General features: G+C 44.1%; 1 protein-coding gene across 1 annotated transcript in view; it reads right to left on the reverse strand.

The window, feature by feature from the left end:
• Nucleotides 1-19,679, reverse strand: part of syne1a (spectrin repeat containing, nuclear envelope 1a) — a 121,422-nt gene that overhangs the window by 75,588 nt on the left and 26,155 nt on the right. Inside the window, 36 exon segments of the mRNA XM_047338193.1 lie at nucleotides 217-420; nucleotides 871-972; nucleotides 1,085-1,267; nucleotides 1,959-2,117; nucleotides 2,590-2,743; nucleotides 3,525-3,704; nucleotides 3,975-4,630; nucleotides 4,768-4,921; nucleotides 5,042-5,208; nucleotides 5,339-5,462; nucleotides 6,496-6,683; nucleotides 6,809-6,907; nucleotides 7,064-7,291; nucleotides 7,979-8,135; nucleotides 8,522-8,679; nucleotides 8,780-8,920; nucleotides 9,247-9,411; nucleotides 9,659-9,832; nucleotides 9,912-10,076; nucleotides 10,192-10,300; nucleotides 10,393-10,601; nucleotides 10,731-10,892; nucleotides 11,171-11,305; nucleotides 11,470-11,634; nucleotides 11,881-12,039; nucleotides 12,242-12,418; nucleotides 12,556-12,699; nucleotides 13,193-13,345; nucleotides 13,513-13,677; nucleotides 14,131-14,336; nucleotides 16,463-16,559; nucleotides 16,784-16,952; nucleotides 17,079-17,191; nucleotides 17,283-17,447; nucleotides 17,630-17,767; nucleotides 18,066-18,173. Coding sequence (XP_047194149.1) covers nucleotides 217-420; nucleotides 871-972; nucleotides 1,085-1,267; nucleotides 1,959-2,117; nucleotides 2,590-2,743; nucleotides 3,525-3,704; nucleotides 3,975-4,630; nucleotides 4,768-4,921; nucleotides 5,042-5,208; nucleotides 5,339-5,462; nucleotides 6,496-6,683; nucleotides 6,809-6,907; nucleotides 7,064-7,291; nucleotides 7,979-8,135; nucleotides 8,522-8,679; nucleotides 8,780-8,920; nucleotides 9,247-9,411; nucleotides 9,659-9,832; nucleotides 9,912-10,076; nucleotides 10,192-10,300; nucleotides 10,393-10,601; nucleotides 10,731-10,892; nucleotides 11,171-11,305; nucleotides 11,470-11,634; nucleotides 11,881-12,039; nucleotides 12,242-12,418; nucleotides 12,556-12,699; nucleotides 13,193-13,345; nucleotides 13,513-13,677; nucleotides 14,131-14,336; nucleotides 16,463-16,559; nucleotides 16,784-16,952; nucleotides 17,079-17,191; nucleotides 17,283-17,447; nucleotides 17,630-17,767; nucleotides 18,066-18,173 — 6,132 coding nt within the window.

The raw sequence follows: 19,679 nt of genomic DNA on the forward strand, positions 1-19,679 counted from the left end.
ACAAAAGAAGTTGCTTTGCATCATAATTTGAATAGTGTATATCTATGTTAATGTATCCTTATGTAGTGAATGATTGGTGTTAGTATTAAGCAATAGGGAAAGTAATAGAAATAGACTTTGCAGTTTTTTGTGGTGTATTACATTTCTATAAATCCAACACGTTCTTGAATGACTGTGTTCTTGCGCCACAATGAAGTAAAGGACAGTATTTTTTACCTTGACAGTACCAATGTCTTCAGGGGAGGTAGCTTCAGTGAGGTCAGATAAGGAGCCCTCAACCGCCTCCAGCCGCTCGGCCATCTGGGACATGAGGTCCTCAAGTCGCTGCTTTTGGAAAGTGAAGTAGGTCAGAGTGTGTTTGGCCTGGTTGTACGCCTCCTGAGCATGGGCCATCTTCTTCCGCAGGTCTGACTCCAGGACCTGGTTCAAGAAAGACATTAAGCAGCATTATACAAGCAAAGCAGATACAGACAATATGAAAGAAGGCAAGAGAATGGTGTGTTTTGTGGAATTGTGCGTCCTTTTATGCAAGTTTATACACTGTTTGTATACAATGTATATACAAGTTTATCTCTAATGTTGTTCCTGTGACTAGAAAACACCCAAAACAACCAATAACAAAAATTTTAGTTTCAAGAGATTTTCTTCAGTAATATTATCTTTGCCTCATGCAACAACATTTTTAAAGGTGAATCAGAGTTAGGGAAACGTTACCTTGTAAAATATTCAACCAGACAACAAAACGCAGCTGTAGACACTAAAACATCATTGCATTACATCAGATCCTTGGTGAAATATTATCCCTGGCCTAAAGAACAAGATAAAAAAAAAGTTTTGCCATAAGAAATCTCTCTCCTGCACCGTATCCACCTGAATTTGTAACGGGGTTTCCTGCAGTTTGGCTCGCTCCTTCAGCTCTGTCACTCTTTCCTGCAGGGCATCAAGCTTCTGCTCCCTCTTCTCAACCTCAGCCTGTGGAACAAGGTCCAAGACACACAGATTACATCACAACCTCCAGTCTAAACATTACAAAATCATCATCGATCCTATAATCTTTCGTGCAGACTGTCCAGCTCTCTCTGACCTGAAAGGTGTTGAGCTGGGCCTCCGTCTCCTCCTTGTCACTGAGATTTGCGACGCTGTCTGCGAGCTCAGCGACGGAGGTGGACATCCACTGGCTGATGTCCTGCTCCATGGCCTTGAGGTCGTCCCACAGGGCCACGCAGTAGCCAAGTCTCTCAGCGTTGGTTTGTATTCTCTCTGAGACCTGAATGAACAGAGACCAGCAGTCTGATTGAGCACAGGACAGAATACATATCGAGTCATCGACGACGTGGGATCTCTCTCCCTCTTTGTGGTGAGCTTTCTCTGTGCCTCTCTGTAACAAGGGACGGTCGGCTTTACCGGGAGACGCAAGGAAAACAGGGCTTAATTGGTTTGACAGATGCGGGGATGAGAAGTGAAAGTGAGGGAGAGAGAGACAGAAGCAGATAACGTGTCTAGGCCTGTTTACGCTTCTGTCTCATCTGTGACAGCTGAGCCGCTAACTAAATCCCACAAGAGGAGAAAATTGAAAAAAAAAGAAGAAGGGAAAACCGACAGAAATAAATATCATTAAAACAGGAAGTGTTTGGCAGAGCTGTCCTGTAGATGTCATAATTTAGTTGTTTTTTTTTAATTCAGAAAAACAAAAGCCCAGATCTCTTCATACGCTTCCCAGTTGTTTTCATACTTAGGCTCCGGAATTGGGCAAAATAATATTGACAGTTTTTGAAAAATTCACGGAGTATCACACATGTACAAGATGAGGACGATTCATTAACGTCACTGAATTCCACAGTGTCTGACCCAATAGCTCTGGGATATGAATGCATCCAACATTTGTCGAGATAAAAAACAGATGAGTGATTTCTTCAGTCAAGTTATTAAAATAGCTGCATGGTACAAACGCTGCTCACCTCCAACCACTGGTCTCGTAACGTCTCCATGTCTCTCTGGATGCAGCACGGGTCAGAGGTGGGGACCTTCTCCAGCTCTCTCTGCAGGTCTTCAGCTGAACTGATGAGCTGGTCCATGTCCTCCTGCTTCTCTCTCAGCTCAGCTTGGACTGTCTCATGCTAGAGGGACAACAAAGATGAGGGCAGAGGGAATGACAACAGATCGCCACTAGAGGGAGAGTTGCTGCACTGACTAGAAAGGAGAATGTGACTTCATGTTGAAATTAGGCGAGAGATTGATAAGATGGGATAAAGCACCCTGATAATGCAGAATTACACAGTGCAGTGATTAAAGAAAATAAATAGCTGTTGCCCTGCTAATAATATCCAACACTGCTAATTTGAATTCAAGAATTAACAGTTTTTAACTAAGTAAACCATATAAAACCCATTGAAATATAAAAAAAAGACAGTACAGTAATTTTAACTGTGTTTAGTTTAACAACAGTGAGACTCTGTGTACAACCATGGCACATTACTATGTTTGAAATAATAAATGGCAGCTACACATTCTGTTTAGCTGCTTCTGTACATCTAACAAGAAAAAAGATCAATAATGTTCTAAAGTTTTTCAAAACTAAAAGATTCTGACCCGTGTGAAAGTCCATTTGGCCTCCTGAGCGCTGTGGTTGTGGTCGGGCAGATTGTGAGCGACACTCTGAGCGTTCTCCACCACAGTGCTGAGGATGGACTTCAGCTGGTGGAACTGACGGAGAAGATCCACCACAACTCCACTCTGCTCCTGACTGCATGAGAACAAAAACATCCACGTTAGTCGTTAAAACCCCAAAGACTTTGCAACAGCTGTTAATCTGTTCTGTTTCCATGCTAAAATTAAGAAAAAATTAAGAAATGCGCAAATTTGACATATAAATGAACGTCCGCTCGAGTCCTCGCCATATGACTTCACACAATGCTGATTGAGCTTAACGATGTCAGTAACATTTCTCTGTATTTTGCAGTATTCTGCAGTTCTAACTCTGTGGTGACTTTCACATGATGCCGACTGGTAGCAGGTTCTTCAGAGCTGAAGAGGGGAGCAACTGTAGCCACGGAAACAGAGTAGGCTACAGCAACTAGACTAAAAACCTAGAAAGCACCAGAGAAAAGGTTTCTGATGTTCCAGTTAAAAAGAGAAACTTGGCGTTCAGAGGAGGGATTACAAAAGAAAGAGCGATTGATGGCGAGGACAAAAATGAATCATCAATTCTGTGGCTTTTTCCTCGTGGAGAGTACAGAAACAAGATACAGCACTGAGGCTCATGATGAATGTCTGTCCTTGGACAAGTTGGTATTTGAAAAATATTTCGGAGGCTATGTAGCTGTTACATTTCCTCAACATAAATAATAAACTGTGGTAATGTCTCTATGTTCGACAGTGTGTAATAACTCTGACTGCCAGAGGGGGCAAAACTTCAGCACTGTTAAACTCCCTGCTTCTCTGCACTCTCTCCAACTGGATCAAATCCATATACGGCAAAGGATTTTAAACGAGATGAAAAAATCTGCGTTGTCTACTGTTTTTACCCGTTGGTGATCAGAGTCCAGACGTTCTCCCAGGCCGTCTTCACCAGGGCTACCTCCCTGAGAGCCTCCCCAGCCAGCTCAGTGTCTCTCTGGGCCAGCTGGCTTCCCTTCTCCTCTAACCACTGCTGAGAGTGCTGCAGGGACTGGAGCTCGTCCTCCAGCTGGACGAAGAAACGCAGCCTGAGAGAAGCAGATGCAGGAGAAAACAATGAGGATCACTTACCTGGTTCCAAACCTTATATATCTCATTTTTCAGGAGATCAGATTTAAAAGGATTTGTCCATCTACAGTTTGGCTTCATTTACACACAGTGTGTTCCTGGGGAGTTCAAATCTTTGAATTAAATCAGTCAAATGTAGCTTTTAATCCAAGTTATAGAGGTTCAGTTTTTCAACTGATCGTGATATTGGTTACAGAGGTCTTACAATATACGACTACTTATCTTCCTACCTGTTTTGAAAGGCCTGCACAGAGCTATCTCTGGGCCCCTCCTGCCTCACTTCATCCTCCAGTTTCTTCAGATTCTTCATCACCTCTTCCCTCCGCTCCCTGAAGGAGCTCCACAGGGCACCTAAAGCGTCTGCTTCACTCTGTCTCCACCCCACACCCCTCTGCACTTCCTCCAGAGCCATTGTGAGGGCCACAGCCTGTCCCCTGCAGGACGTCCTTCCCTGAGGACGGCTTGTGTCTCCGGATCCCCCCCACTCTGCCCCACTCAGGTGCAGGTGTGCCTTGCTCAGCTGCCCGTCTAACCTGACAGCCTCAGCCTCGAGCCGGGCCACGTCTTTTGCCACTTCCCCTATTCCGTGATGCAGCTCTTCGGCCTTGGAGCGGTCCCAGCTGCCCCTGCCCTCCACGGCCTCATGGAGGCGGTGCACAACCTCCGCCGCCGTGCCATGCTTCTCGAGGAAAGTCTTTAGCTCAGTCAGGCACTCTTTACGGAGGAGCAGGAGACGCTGGGATTCTTTGAGGGGCTGTAAGCTGTCCTCCTTCCAGCCCTGGAGCTGCTGTTGGGCTCCTGGGGTGGAGGAGCGAAGCAGGGATGACTCTCTTTGATGGAGTGTCTCTCTCAGCGATGCATACGCCTGTAGTTGCACCTCCTGCTCCTGCAACACGACAGTTTAATTGGACAAATTTGTAAGAGCTTTGATGGCGATCAATATAAACGTGCGTACTGCAACTGTCCCTGTGTACATAGTCTGTGAAGGACATCACTGTGAACAGCTAATTATCGATTTCTCACCTTCAGCGTTTTAATTGCAGCGTCGAGATCAGCGATATCAACCTGTGAAGAGCTTCTCAACACAGACAGGAAGTGTTCACTCCTTTGGTTCAGAGTCAGCAACGCCTGATCGAACAACTCGAGCTGTGACAACTGCGACTCCAGCAACTCAAACCTAAAGGAGAAGCGGGGATTTTAAAGGAAGAATATGACAGTAATTGGTATTTAGAATCCATTCATGCTGATGTATACCGATGTAAATAATCTGTGTGATGAAATATAAAAGCAGAATTGCCTGTGTGATAGGCTGTCTTTCACCGAGGTGGATCTCTCCTGTAGCCGTGCGAGAACATCACTGATCTCCTGGACACGAGCTTCAGGGGCCGTGGGATACAGACACAGTCCCAGATTCACGAGACCCTGGAGAAGAACCTCATAGGACTGTGTCTCTGCCTGCATTTCCTTGACCGGGGAATAGATATAGCAACATTTTTCAACTATCATCGGTGAGGTAAAACAGAACTCAAAAGGGCTGATAAATTCGGAAACAGATTTACATGAGACAAAAATCAAGAGTTCCTGATGGATTTACCTGCACATTTTGTAGTTCATTCCTGATCTTGACTTTGTCTGCGGAGAGCAGGTCGGTGTCAGGACAACAAACAGACTCACACCTGTCCAGCCAGCTTTTCATGGACGAGTTCTCCTTCTCAAATCTGTAGACAAAAAGGTGAAGTGTACTTAAATCAAAGAAAATGTATGCAGCACCGTACTCAGAATGAAGTGCATAAATATGGAATGCAATAATGGATTGATATCATTGACAGATACCAGTAACCTACATACGCCCACACAACACACACAGTAACACTGTCTGTAAGCAGTTTTTTTTTATCTGACCATGGCTCAGTATCAGTGACAGGGTCATAATGGGACAAACATATCTCAGCAGAGCACCCAGTGCTCTGAGTAATCCCTCATGCACCCACCTGCAGCGGAGGAGATGAGGTCGACTACAGAGACTCACAGAACCACACGTACACAAACAGACACACACAAACTACAGCAGAAGTTAAGGAACAGAAAAATAAATCAGAATTTTTGGCTTGCTGAATAAATACTAAAAGACAGTTTCCACAGTGACTGGATTATTTTTTCCTCCTGAATAATACAATGAATAACAAACAACTAAGGCAGTAAAAGTCTATTGTGTGAACAAAGACAATCATAACAAAAGCGTATTATTAGAGGAGAAATGCAATGGCTGACAGCGGGGAGGGACAAACTGAGGCTGCTCGTCTACATCGCGCACAGATCAGGGAATGATTCAGGGAATACAAGGACATTGGAGTCGGCGGAAAGAGCACATGAAAAATAACAGGAAATATGTCAATGTTTATATGATCAGAAGAAAATACGAGTGTGAGCCTGGACCAAAGCCGACTGGGAAAGCAGTCAGCAAAACTATGAGTACATTACAGGAAATAAACTCCTGCTGTCAGCTGAATGTTTTTAAATGTTCCTTAGAAAGTATCTCTTTAATCTTCTCGTAATGAATAAACAGAGATATTTTTGGACAGAAACACCAAAACGGACACTGCTGTGACTTTCTTATTCTGTTCTGCTCTCTCAAAAGCTGGAAATTATGATTAAAGCCTGTCTTTTCAATTTGGCAAAACATTCAGCATGTAGCCAAGTAAGGAATATTGAGCTCACTCTACAAAACACACAGACGTGGGCACATATTACCTTTGCCACAGTGCTAGAAGGCTCTCTAGGAAAGCTTGCTTTTCGTCAGCCTTTTCCAGAAACTGTCCTCGTTGCTTCTGGAGGTTAGCCACCTCTTCCTCCAGCTGGCTGCCCTCTCCGAGCCTCTTCATGGCCGAACACAGAGCCATCAGCCTGGGCTTCAGCTGCTCAATGGCCTGGCAGACCTCCTGGAGGAAGCAGAGACGTGTTTGTCTTCATCTCAGCAGAGGATGTTGGCAATAATTTTAACAATTTTATTTGTTCTCTTAAATGAAGTTCCTTCCTGACAGGCTGTCTCTGTGTTTTGTCTCACCGTGTGATTCTGGAGGATTTTGTAGGTCTCAGATGACGATGAACAGTACGTCATCGGACGGTCAAGCTTCTCTTCGATATCGCTCATCGTTTTCTTGACCTGACAATGAAACAAAAACTGTAGTTACTCAAAGATAAAAACACCAGCACTGCGAAATCTATACTTCAATTTCTATTCAAAGACGGATGAAGGCCCAAACCTATGGCTTAAAATCACCTAAGTAACATTGTTATAGCATTACATGTTTCAAAATACCTGTTCCAGGTTATCATTGTATCTCTGCCTGTAGGAGGCGTTCTGGTTGAGCTGTCCTCCCAGCTGCTCCACTCTCCCCTTCAGCTCTTCCCAGTAGCACCTCATCTGGGTGAGTCGTGCCCGGACACATCCAGCCTCTCCAGGGGTCACAAAGCGCGACAGGGCTTCACAGTCGGCCTCCATGTGGGCCAGGGCTGCCCTCCTCTCCTCTAAACCCCTCCCCACCTCCTGGAGGGATGAAGAAACTTGTTAATGGGCGAACGTTTGGAAATAATACAATAAACAAGATGTAACAGGAGACTCTTTATTACCCTGTTGACAATCCTCAATAAATAATTTATGTGGCACAGTGAGACGCCTGTTTGTCAGGTTCATGGAGGTCTCGGAAATTTAAAGTGCAAAAGCTGGGTAGAGAATAAAAGTGACTGCTCTGTTTCTGGAGGCAAGCGTTTTCAAACTCTCGACGAATCAAATGGCCGCCTCGGGATTTTGCAAAGTCCCGTTAGCCCAAATTTTCTTGACCCGATTTTCTCCAGATCTCCGTGAGATTGACAGGCCCAAAGTCTGGATGGGCACGATTAGACTTTCTTCAATATGATCAATTTACTTTTTTATATCAAAGTCTTTTTCTGCAACACTGACCCAATTTCCCCTTAGGGTTAGATTAAAAAATGTAATCTTATTTCATCTTAATCTTAATAACCCGGAGGCCACACTGATACTGTACGCTACAGACACGAGGCCAAACAGCAATTTGAACTCATGATGCATATGTGTTTGTAAATATCACGGGATTATTGAAGTGTGCAGTCAGTATTAGAGCAGAGACTTGACTTGCCTCTGACGGACTGATGGGGAATTAGAAAAACAAGTCACAGAATAAAATGCTTTACTTAAAGGAGAAACGTGGCATACCTCCACTGCACTGATGTTTTTATCTAAAGGATCCAAGGAGGATGTGGTACTGATGACCTCGAGCTCCTTCTCCTTCTCATTGATCCAGGAGGAAAGAGTCTCTGATTGGCTGCTGAAGCGTTCCCACCACACACACATCATCTCCAGCTGGACAACACTGGAATAAACAAGATTCGTCAAAGACATTGCATGCATGTCTAGGTCATTAAGAAAAGAACGAGGACAAGTAAACACACATTGACACATGATTGCAAACAGCAGGTCAAACACCACAGAGACACAAAGTGACTTACCAGGCTCTTTTCATAGGCCCATTCAAATGTAATGGATTATCATGAAGCATATGACAAATCTACAATTTTGCTGAAATAATTCAAACCCTGTTTACAAGTGATAAAAACATGACTTTCTTATTGTGAAAGTGCCTCTTCACTTGACTATATTCTCATCAGGTCTAAAATATGACTTTAGTTTGAGAAAGTTACAGAAGACCCTCAATTCAAAACCAAGTCGATCGGGTACGGATAAGACAGTTCAGCTTACTTCTTGTTGAGGTGGTCTTGAACTTGTGCAACTGCTTCTCTGGTGGACTGGGCCTGCTGTAGAAGAGTCTGGTTCTTTGGACCAAGCTCAATATCTGCTGCCTTCTCTGAGAGGAGATCTGCTCTCACGCAACATTCCTCCACCGGCGTGAAGAGCTCCTACACACAGAAAAGGAGCCGGTATCTTGTATGAGCAAATGCACAGTATATAGGTATACAGTATATGTGTGAAAGCAAAAACAATCTGACACACACACACCTTATTGCGTTCCAGTTCAGTTCTCAGGCTGTCCAAGCTGTTGAAAATAAGTTCCCTGTGCAGCTCATTGCTGGTATTGCTGATAAACCTGCCAATAATTTCTCTCTCTGCTTCGAAATGCTGCCAGGAGCTGAGGGTGGCCTTGAGGTGAGGAGAGAAACCAGAATATTATACTTTAATGCTTTGAATGTTAGTTACAGTGGAAAGAATGACATTTGGAAAAACAAAACAACAATCATCAAGCCCTCTTTGTGTAATTATTAAAACAATGGGGTATCTCAAATTAAATGTCTGCTTACTGACATCGTAAAAGCTTGAAAAACAGTCACAAACGAACTTAACACCCCACAAAACGATTGATGTTCAGTTACGGCTCGATGTGGACGGATCAATGATCACGTCGGGGGTTGTGTGGATGATCAATGACACTTGAACATTGCACAATGATGTGGGAAAATCAAGTCTACCTGCAGGTTGTGCTCCTTTGCCCCCGCTTTGCGGTCGACCTCTCCGAAGGCTCCCTCCAGTTCCCGTAGAGAGGGAGTGAGTGCCTCCCCTTTCTGCAGCTGGCGGCAGTGGGACACCAGGAGTTCCGCCTCTGTCCTGTTAGCCTGCAGGCGCCTCAGCTGTTGCTATAAAACACACACAGACAGGAACACACGTCACATGGCATCATCTATTCCCAATATCTGGATCAGTCATCATTCAAACCAACAATAAGGTGAACTTAAATAGTTTGCTTTCATTTTTAATTAGATACTTCACCATAAAATGCCTCATGAGGAAAAATAAACATGTCAATATGTAAATAAATGATATTTTAATACAGAATTTAATTAATTGCCATCTATAACGTCTCCCCCACCCTCCTACACACACCTGGTGAATATGGTAAAGTTGTTTTGCCTCCTCCAGATCCTCAGCATCCAGGATCCTGCTGGTCTGCTCCTCCGCCTCCCTCCGTGCTCTCAGAACCTCCTCCAGAGCACCGCGCACCTCCTCCCTCAGCTCCTCGTACTCAAACATGGCAGATCCCCCCTCATCCCACTGTGACTGAAGGAGGCAGGGGATCAGACAGAGGGATTTCAATCGGAAAACACAGGCGCAGACACATTTATTAGACTCAGATTACCTGACGGAGTGAAGAAAAGAGCGCCCGCAGGTCAGTGGAGAGTTTAGCCAGGGCCGTTCTTTGTCTCTGTACCTCCAGGTCCGAGCTAACCTCAGACAGCCCAGCGAGGAGGCTTTTCAGCCACAATAAGCTCTCCTCTCGGGCATTTACTGCTTCCTGCAAAGCCTAAAAACAATACAAGCACAAAAAAACTGAATGCAGATTGCAACTTGATCTGAGCTGTACTGAATCATAACCTAATCTCAGCGCCTACAGCAGTAACCTCAGCTTGCTGGCTCACCTGAACAGCCACATCCACTTCCTCCTGATTGCTGGAATCCCTCGCCATCTCTCTCAAGAGCCTCACCTGCCTCCTCTGAGATGAGAGCCAATCAGACAGTTCACAGAACCTGGAAAAGGGAGAGATTACTTTCAACCCCCTTCAGTGATTAATAAGACCTGCGCTGTGTTGCAGATGCTGTAAGGAGATTCTGCTCTTTACCTCTCGTTCCACTCTTTCCATTTGTCCGGGTGCTGCTCCAGTTTCAGGTGGGTGTTTTTAATTTGCTCCGTAACCTTTTCGACAGCCTGTCTGGCGGAGTCTAGTGTTCGATAAGCCAGGTCGTTGTCAGGCAACTTATGACACAGATCCTCCATGTTCCTAATCCTCTTCTCGCACAGAGTCAGAGGTTTGCGTTCCCTGAAGAAAGTCTGGAGATAAGAGCGTAGGAAATGTTGAACCTCGAGAGGCTCCAGAATCGCCACGACAGAGACGTTAAGTGATTATTATCTTTCTCTCACTCTTGGTTTAATCTGTTCTAAGTTTTTCCCGGGACTCACTCTGTGTTCCCTGATCACTCGCTCGCTGGTGCAGGTGCCAGACAGGGCTCGCACTTCTCTGTCCAGCTCTGCTCTGCAGTCCTGGAGGATCACGGCCAGTCGACTTTGCTCCACCTCCACCTTCAGGCGCAGCAGGTGAGATGGCACTTCGCCCTGGACGTCCTGTGAACAAGACAGAGAAGACACAATGGAGACATGGAAGATAAGGCATGTTGTGTAATGTACTGTACATACTGTATCATTCCAGAAACTGTCAGAGGGAAACTGCGAGTAAACACTAAGAGCTGGCATTTTAATCTAACTAGTTTAGGTTAATTGGAACCAGAGAGGAGGAAACTCAAAGCAAAGGGTCATCCTGGTTAAGTTAATGAAGCAACAGCTATGCGCCTCTGGAGACCTGCAGTAATTAGTGAGAGTGTTAAGGCATGGCGACCCCTGACCTTCCAGTGTTTGTGCAGCCGGCGGACAGTTTCTTGCAGCCCCTGCTGTTCCTCCTGTGGTAGGATGTCAGTCAGCTCGTCACACGCCTTCAGGAACACGCTCAGCATGCGCTGATCCAGTTGTCCGAAAAAATCCTGCATTTACAAAAGCAAATTTTGAGTTTACATAAATAATCCATGGTAGTTTCCTTCTGTTTTAAGTTCACCCTTCTAGTGCTCCGCTAAAACACAAATTTAGGTAATAGTAATCCTATCCCCCGTGTACCTTCTCTGTTTATAGAGGTTGCATGTTAGCTTACAGTATGTCTCTTCAGTAGTTCCTCAGCATCTCCAGTCTCCCTCAAGCAGCCCTGAGCTCTCTTCAGCACTTTCTCCAGCTCTTGTTGGGATTCCTCAAACCTTCTCCTCAGGCAGTTGTTGGCCTCTTCCTGCCTTCTCCAGTCCCCGACCTCCTTCAACAAAGCCTAAGAGGAGCGGCAGGATGAAGTAGTGACAGCAACGGGTTCCTTGGGTATTATTGTGTAATTGGTGTATTTGTGTTACATGAAGCAATAGAATAATAAAGTCACGTGAGGTGCCCTGTGCAGTGTTGCCTCCTGGAGGGGTTTGGATTTTCTTGTAATCTCATTAATATTATCCCCGTTGTGTGTACAGTAATCACAGTGTGGTATTCTGATCTGTGTAGTTCTACACGTGTGTTTGATGCTCACCTGTGCTGAGCTCTGTATTTCTGCCACTCTCTTCTGCAGCAGCGACAGGTCGAAGTTTCGGAGCATCTTACTGTTGGAGAGCGTCCGGTGCAGGGTGTGGTGATTCCTCTCGATCACAGATTGACACCTTTTACAGTTTTGCTGCTGGTTCAATAAATCCTGAAGAAATGTATGAAACAACGCAGAAACAAATATGCATTGATAATAGCCTGTTTATATCTTTCAACACTCTTAATAAATATCAGCTGTAAAGGCAAAGATGAATATTTATGATGATCAGGAAAGATTTGAGCAGAGCCGGAAAGCAGAGTTATTTTTCTATCGTTCCTTTTGATTATAGAATTCAACACGTGAGACTGACCTGCCACTTTTGTTTGTGCTGGGCCTGCGCCTGTGAGTCCAGGTCTCTTGCAGCAGCAGTGATGCGACTGGCTCGCTCCAGGGCTTGGTAGAAAGCAGTGATGTGTTTCTCCATCTCCTCCAACAGTGGCAGAAGGACATGACACTCCCTCACCAGGGCGGGGCATCGCTCTCTAACCTGGAGAGAAAGAACACAAGCGACTGAGCAGTGACTTAAAAGGTTTTATTAGGATATTTAATAGGTCTTATGAAAGAAGTGTGTTGAGATGGATGTCATACCACTGTCCTCAAGTTTTAGCCTTTAATGGTGCGTACCTTACTCAGCTGACTTTTGGCTGTTGTCATAGTGGCCATGGCCCTGGCAGCCTCATCCTGTGGTGCATCCTTGGCGAGGAGCTGAGCACTGCGGGCTGCCAACTTGTATTGTGTCTCCATGGCAACAACCTTTTGCTTGGTATTCTGAGATGAGACGTGGAACCAAGGGGTCAGCTTACAAATTGTTAAATTTAATACCCGTTCATCCAAACTGCTTTTGGCAGTAAAAACTCAAAAAAAGGTATTTTGCAGCTCTGACTACTGTGTTGACTCAAAAGTAAAACAATTGGAAATGGGTTCCTTTTTACCATCTCTGCAATATGCTGCTCAGGGTAAATCCAACCTTTTACCCAATGTTAGCGGGAAATGGCTCCAGCCCCCTGTGACCCTCTGAGGATAAGTGGAATAGATGTTTCTGCATAATGTGTACATGTCCAAAAATTGTTCCTAAATGTCAAGACATGCTGTGACGTCCAATTTAATCTCAGACCACTGCTTCATTACAGTACAAATGTTAATTAACTACTTATCTAACTCATTGTCAGGGATATGTGGATCTGGGCAGCTGTCCCTGGTAATAAGTGTATATTGTGCTGTACTTGCACTGTCTGATATTACAGCAGTTTGTTACACTCACCTCCACGTCCTGTAGGAAGCCTCTGACGTTGAGGAAAGACACTTGAACGGGAGCATTGAGTTTGAGCTCTGCTGAGTCCAGCAGCACTTTCAGGGCCAGCGCAGCCTTCAGGTGGTCTTTCCTCCACTTCTCCAACTCATCTTCTCTCGCATACTGCAGCCAAAGAAAGATTAGACAGAGAGTCTGCCAAGTATGCCAAGCCACAACCAAAAGAAACCATTTTTGTCCTGTGCTTTTTAAATCTAATACCATCTGACCTAATTCTGTGTTTTGTATGATATACAGTATCTTATTAGTTGTTGTGTTTTGTTGTTTGTTACCTGCTTGACTTTGAGGAAGAGGTCTCTCCACCGTCCATTCAACAGAAGCAGCTGCTGCTTGAGATCAAGTGACACAGTCTCATCGCACGTCTCAATGAGGAAATTCCCGGAGTCATTCATGGTTGAATGCTGATCCATCCAGTGGCTGAGATTCCTGAAAAACTCCTGGAAGACAGGCAGACACAAAGAAATTAAGAGAAACAAAGAACAAAACAAAGCATGGTGTCAAAGAAAGAAACAAAGACAGCTCGTCAAAAAAAAAAAGGAAACAAAGAAAGCGATTCAAAGAAAGGACAATAAAAAACTGGGGTAATTAGCTGTCTAATCCTTGGTGGGGATGTGAATCTGAGGTAACCATGGTAATGCGACAACTGGAACATCCTTGGTGGCTTGTTGTAAGTCAAGGAGATCATTTGATACATGAGCGGAGACTGCTAATAGAATCCTACTTATGCAAACTAAATGCTTGAAACTGGGCTGACATGCATTTTATTTGCAATTTCCTCTGAGGCACTTGAGTCTATTAGATAGATGCTTGTATGATGGGACTCTTAAAGATAAATACTCTGAAGTATATGATTGGTTTTTCTTTTAGAATATTAAGAGTCACTCTCTCACCCTTTTAGTGTTTTCCGGCTGGCTCAGGGCTTCCTCTGCATCCTCCAGCCAGGCCTGTAAGGAGGCCACCGTGGAGCTGTACCTCTCCCAGTTGGACAGCACCTCCTCCAGCATGCTCCTCACGCTGCGCAGCTCCATGGACAAACTCCTCCACTGAGTCACCACCTCCCGCATGAACCTGCGCACCCCCATCTCGCCCTCCTCCACTGCAGGAGAGATACATCAACTTTAATGACAAAGACAGGGACAGCAGTAATAAAAAAAAAAACAGACCCACTGATAGAACCATTATTATCTCTGATTTACTTACTTCCTGCAGTTACTCCAGCTAAAATACTACTTATACACAGGTACGGGATATCGATCTTTACAGGATAATACTATATGAATGGAAAGAAAATACCACTCATATGAGGTCAACCCATGAGATCTTGTGACACAAACATTATAGCATTTACAAATACTTTAACATGATATGTGGGCGCTGTTTGGGAAAAGTAACCAACTTAAACTTTAAGGCCCAGGACAGATGGTGCACACACAGTATTCATAGAAACACCATGGAAACACCAGACAAATGGCCAATGGTTTGAGCCACATGTTTATGCACAAATCTATGACCCTGAAAACTCACTTCAAGCAGATGGATTATATTTGCTTGTGTGTTTCATTTCCTCAGAGTGAGCTCTCCAGTCTCAGAAGTCCTGTACCACAAACTACTGTCAGCCAGTGTGCAGCTGATAAATGAATCCACCAAACACAAATAACCATCTTCAATCAGAAGCAACAAGTGCAGTGGCCTTTGAAAAAAGTACATACGAATCTCCTCTTTCTTCCTGTCCGTCCATCCTTAGTATTACCTCAAACTGAGCCTTTAAAAACATCCAAATGTTCTCTTATGCAGCCACTCAGAGCCCATGGTGCTAACTACCAGCAGGGCTCGTCCCTGTGTGGCGGTGAGGGGGTGTTACATTTGCGGGATCGGCCAATCCAGCCTTCCGATGTCCTGATTTCTCGCCACATCTCACTTTCTCTGCTCTGCATACCCTACGGCGACACAACCCCGAAACCAAAAAAATCAAGCTCAGTTTGCGCCCAGAGACGCGAAGAAGTGGAGCAGCCCCCAACTAGCAAATGGGGTCGTATTCCCCACTGAGAGCTAAGAGTGGAGGAACCTCATTTAGCTGTAGCCTGCAGACTCCCCCCCGCCTCTACCACCAGACTGTAAAACCAGACAGGAGCCTCACTGGTTACTGAGCTGTGGACAGTGGAAAATAAAGTTGAGATGCAGCACACAATTGTGAGATATTTATACACCGATCAGTTTCAGATGAATAACAACATTCAAAGGACAGCTAGTGTTGGCTAACAGGCAATATATATCTAACCCTCTATACCATCATCCAGCGTATACTGAGACATCCTGTGCATTTAATATTTCCTGATGTATTAGACCAGTGAGTGGAATGATCCCAATCGATGAGCAGGGCTGCTTTATTGCATTATTGGGACTTAATGGGATTTGGATGATATTTCATGATCCTTTAATCACAGGAGAGACTTTAAGCCGGAAAGAGAGAGAGAGAGAGCGAGAGAGCAGGGAAGACAAAGCAAAGGCCAAGGACAGAACTAAACCTGCGGCCACAAGCCTCCATACACGGAGCCAGCTTAACCAAGTAAGCTCTTGGGTGCTGCTAATAAAAACATATACTGTATTTTCCCATGCAATGTCTGTATATTGCAGGTGTAGTGGAAGGTTTCAGGAGAAAGATGACGTCCAAGCAATAGGATTTGTTTTCAAAACCTAGTAAACAGCTGTATCACCAACTCTAAAATCGGACTTGTCCTTAGAAGTTAGAAAATATACACTCACAGCCTCTCGTGGCTCTAACTTGCATAAGGTGGTGCTATACCTTTCCTTTGTATGTGATATGTGGATCTATTCTATAGGACTAATCGTTGTTGTAATGCCTCTTGACATCCGTCTTACAAAGAACAGGGACAGTTCACCCTCAGTCCGTGTCCAAGAACGTCCGAGTGGATATCTCCATCAGTTAAACAGCTTCCCGGCTCAGCCTTGGTTTCTACGGTTACTGCAGATGATAACAAGGGCCTATAATGCAATAAGTAATGGACTTGTGTACCCTCTTTCTGACCTGACCTTGTGTGCAGTTTCTTACTGAGTAAGAGAGGACGACTGAATAATTAAGAGAGCAAATATCCTAGTCAGTAGGTGGATTAAAAGGTTAAAGGTATATTAAAGAGTTACCCTCAATGGTGGTTATTGTTAATATCACATGTTGAATTTACTATAACCATTTGATCCTCTCACCTGAGCTGTCAGCTTTGACGTAGGCCTCTGCAGACTGTTTCAGGGACTGGATGAATGTCTCGTAATTTTCAAAGAAATGTTGCTTCTCCACAAATGACTGATCAAGACAGAGACGAGAGAGATGTTATGACAATAAAATCATAATGGAGATAGAGCAATAAAACTAATTGTCAGATATAAAGTAGGAGTTTACTTTCGAACCTTATGACTTAACCTAAAATTAAACTTTCCAAACATACAATAACTTGTTAGTAACTCTGAGGAGATGATTAAGATTTCAGCAGATCTGGATGTAGTGAGTGAATCAAAGTCTGAGCTTACGACATAGTTGTCGAGCATCAGTTCCACAGACTCATGTCGGCCATATTTGATGATCCAGGATTTGAGCTTGGTCTCGGCCAGAGAGAGGAAGGCCTGCATGTTGTGTTTGTTCTCCAGGAATTCCATCTTAGCCAAGTGGACGCTAGAGGATGTGGAGACAAAGTTTATCCTGAAAAAGACAAAGTTTACAAAAGAATCAGACCTTCAGCTTATTCTGAAAAAAAAAAAGTGAAATATAATATTCTGGGCTATAATTTCCAGACTTCCAAGAGAGACTGGTGATTGTCTTTCCCACCTCTCTGCCATGTCCTGGAGTTGGTCCGGGGGAACAGGGACTCCATCAACACTTCTGTCCTTGTGGATCCTCTGGAAGACCTGCTGGTGACTCTTCAGACTCTTCAACACATCCTGCACAGCGTAAAGACAGAAAACATGAGAACACAGAACAACACACACTCAGAACAAACGTATTTTCTGTATTTCATCACTCCATGCTAACCTTGTGCTGCTCCAGAGCCCTGTGGACGGTCTTAGCCGTCACGTCGTGCGCTTGCTGGACGACGATCTCTTGTCGCAGGGCTCCTTCAGCCTCGTGCAGCCAGGCCCCCACCGTGTCCAGAGGAGCGGGGAGAGACCTGTCCAGCTGCAGATGCCAGTCCAGGAGCTGAAATGTAGGAAACCATTGAGAAGACGAACAGCAGAGTGCAAGCACATTCAATGCAGATGTAAACTGGTGATCACAAACTGCAAAAGCACATCCGATGCATTGCTTTTGTGTCATAGTTGGTTTAAATTGATTAATAGTGAATAGAGGACATAGTCAATGTCCACAGTTGCTTATCTCACCCTGTTGGAGACCCTTTCCCAGGCTTGTTTGACCAGAGCCTGATCCACAGTCAGCATCCCGTCTCTCTGAGTGGACTGTAAAGCTCCCTCCACCGGCTTCCTCCTCATCTCCAACTGGACACGTAGACTCTTGAACAGCTGGAAACAAACATGACATGAACTCGGTTCAGATTCACACAGATGAATGTTGTCCCTCTTTCAGACTCTTCTGAATTACGTGCAAAGAAAATGGGGATTCAACAATGGGGAATGTTGAATATGGAATGTGTCCCCAGGCTTGCTGGAATAAGCCAGATTGACTGACAATATGACGGCTGCCGTCTGATTCTCACAGTGTAGTGCCACCGATTGAGCTAATAATAAGAGCGTCTGTGCCCGTGTGTTTAAACAGCATGCGCACACACACACACACACACACACACACCCAGACACTAACCTGGTACTGTTGAGCGAGATTGCCCTCGGTCTCCTGAGTCTGTGTTGCGTCTCTCTCCAGCTGGTCGAGCCACATTTTGAGCTCCCTCAGGCTCTTCCGCTGCTCTCGCTAGGAGGTGGGCACAATGGAGGAGCGGCGAGGTGAACGACATGGGGAAAGATGGAAATGTTAAAGTGTGAAGGGGGATAGAAAAACAAATAATATGAGAAGATGAAGGGAGAAAGTAATTAACCAAAGTGATGTTTGAGGGATTGATGAAAGGACAGAAGGAGGAAGAGGGTGAACGAAGGGGCATAGCATGTACTATTTAACACATTCTCCTAATCCTCTGTGTCTCCCTGTGGGACGAAATGTCAAAAAACCCAAAGCTGCCAAAAAACCTCGGCTTACACTGGGTACTTTGTCTAAGACCCCCCACTAACATTTCATTGGATTTTAAGTAACCATGACGATAATGCTGTGCCACTCAAAAGCTTGTGCGATAGTTTATTCAGTTTCAGCCTCTGTCTGTTCAGTTTTGTCACTTCCAATTGGCTCCTGTAAAAAGCCCATACTTTATTCGTTATGACAGCTCATTATTTAAAAGGGATTAAGATGATTTTGACAGAAAGAAGTTTATTATTTGTCATATTGTACTCAACACTACGACAGAGTATTAGGGCCACTTAAAGGGAAAGAAATTCTGGTATTTCAGGAATAAAGTCATAATTTTATGAGAATAAAGTTAGTTATTTTAGGCCACAGGTCATTTCAAAGGAATGTGGAGCATCTTGTTAAGTTATATTTTAGTATATTTTTCACAAATGTTTTAAGTGTCTGTACTTTAAAATGTTTCTGTAGTTTTCTTGTCTATTCAGAAGAGAGAACCACGCAGACTTGGAGGAAGTTGCTTCTTTTGTGGAGGACGTTTATTGTTGGTCTCCCTGATATTCTAGGAGATTTTGCAGTTGCTCAAGAAACAATGAGATTGGTTCAAGATTTTGGATCCAGAAGGAAAGGCACCCTAGCAAGGATCGGTTCTCCTTGCTAATTATCCCTAAATAATGTATTTTCTTTATTCTCGTAATATTATGGCTTTTATTTTCAGGAAATTACTACTTTTCTCTCATGTAGTTACGGACTTTTCTCTTATTAAATTACAACTTTGCTTTGGTAATAACATTATCATTTTCTCAATTACGACTTGATTCTAGTCATATTACGTTATGACTTTATTCTCATAATATCACAACATCATTCTTGTGATATTAAGAATTTTTTCATCAATATGTCCCTAATAATCTATTGTACATCAAAACTTCTACTAATAATTTTATAACCAGAGATTCAGTTGCCTTTTATTTTCAAAATGAAAACAAATATTTTTATGTGATAACACAACAGCCAACTGATCTTCTTTCAGTGAAAGAAAATATTCACGACAAACATTAACACGTAAACAAGAAGCGGCAACATAGAACAAAGCGGGTGTGAAACAAAACAACCACAGGAAGCCTAATGAGCGCTGTAAGACACGGTGTGACACAGGCTGCGATGTGGTTAGCGCGGCTATACATCGCAGCTCCTGACACTGTTAACCTTAAAAACAGGCAAACTCTATTTGCAAGCTTTCCA

The sequence above is a fragment of the Hippoglossus stenolepis genome, chromosome 20, assembly GCF_022539355.2.
Source record: "Hippoglossus stenolepis isolate QCI-W04-F060 chromosome 20, HSTE1.2, whole genome shotgun sequence".
Taxonomy (NCBI): Eukaryota; Metazoa; Chordata; class Actinopteri; order Pleuronectiformes; family Pleuronectidae; genus Hippoglossus; species Hippoglossus stenolepis.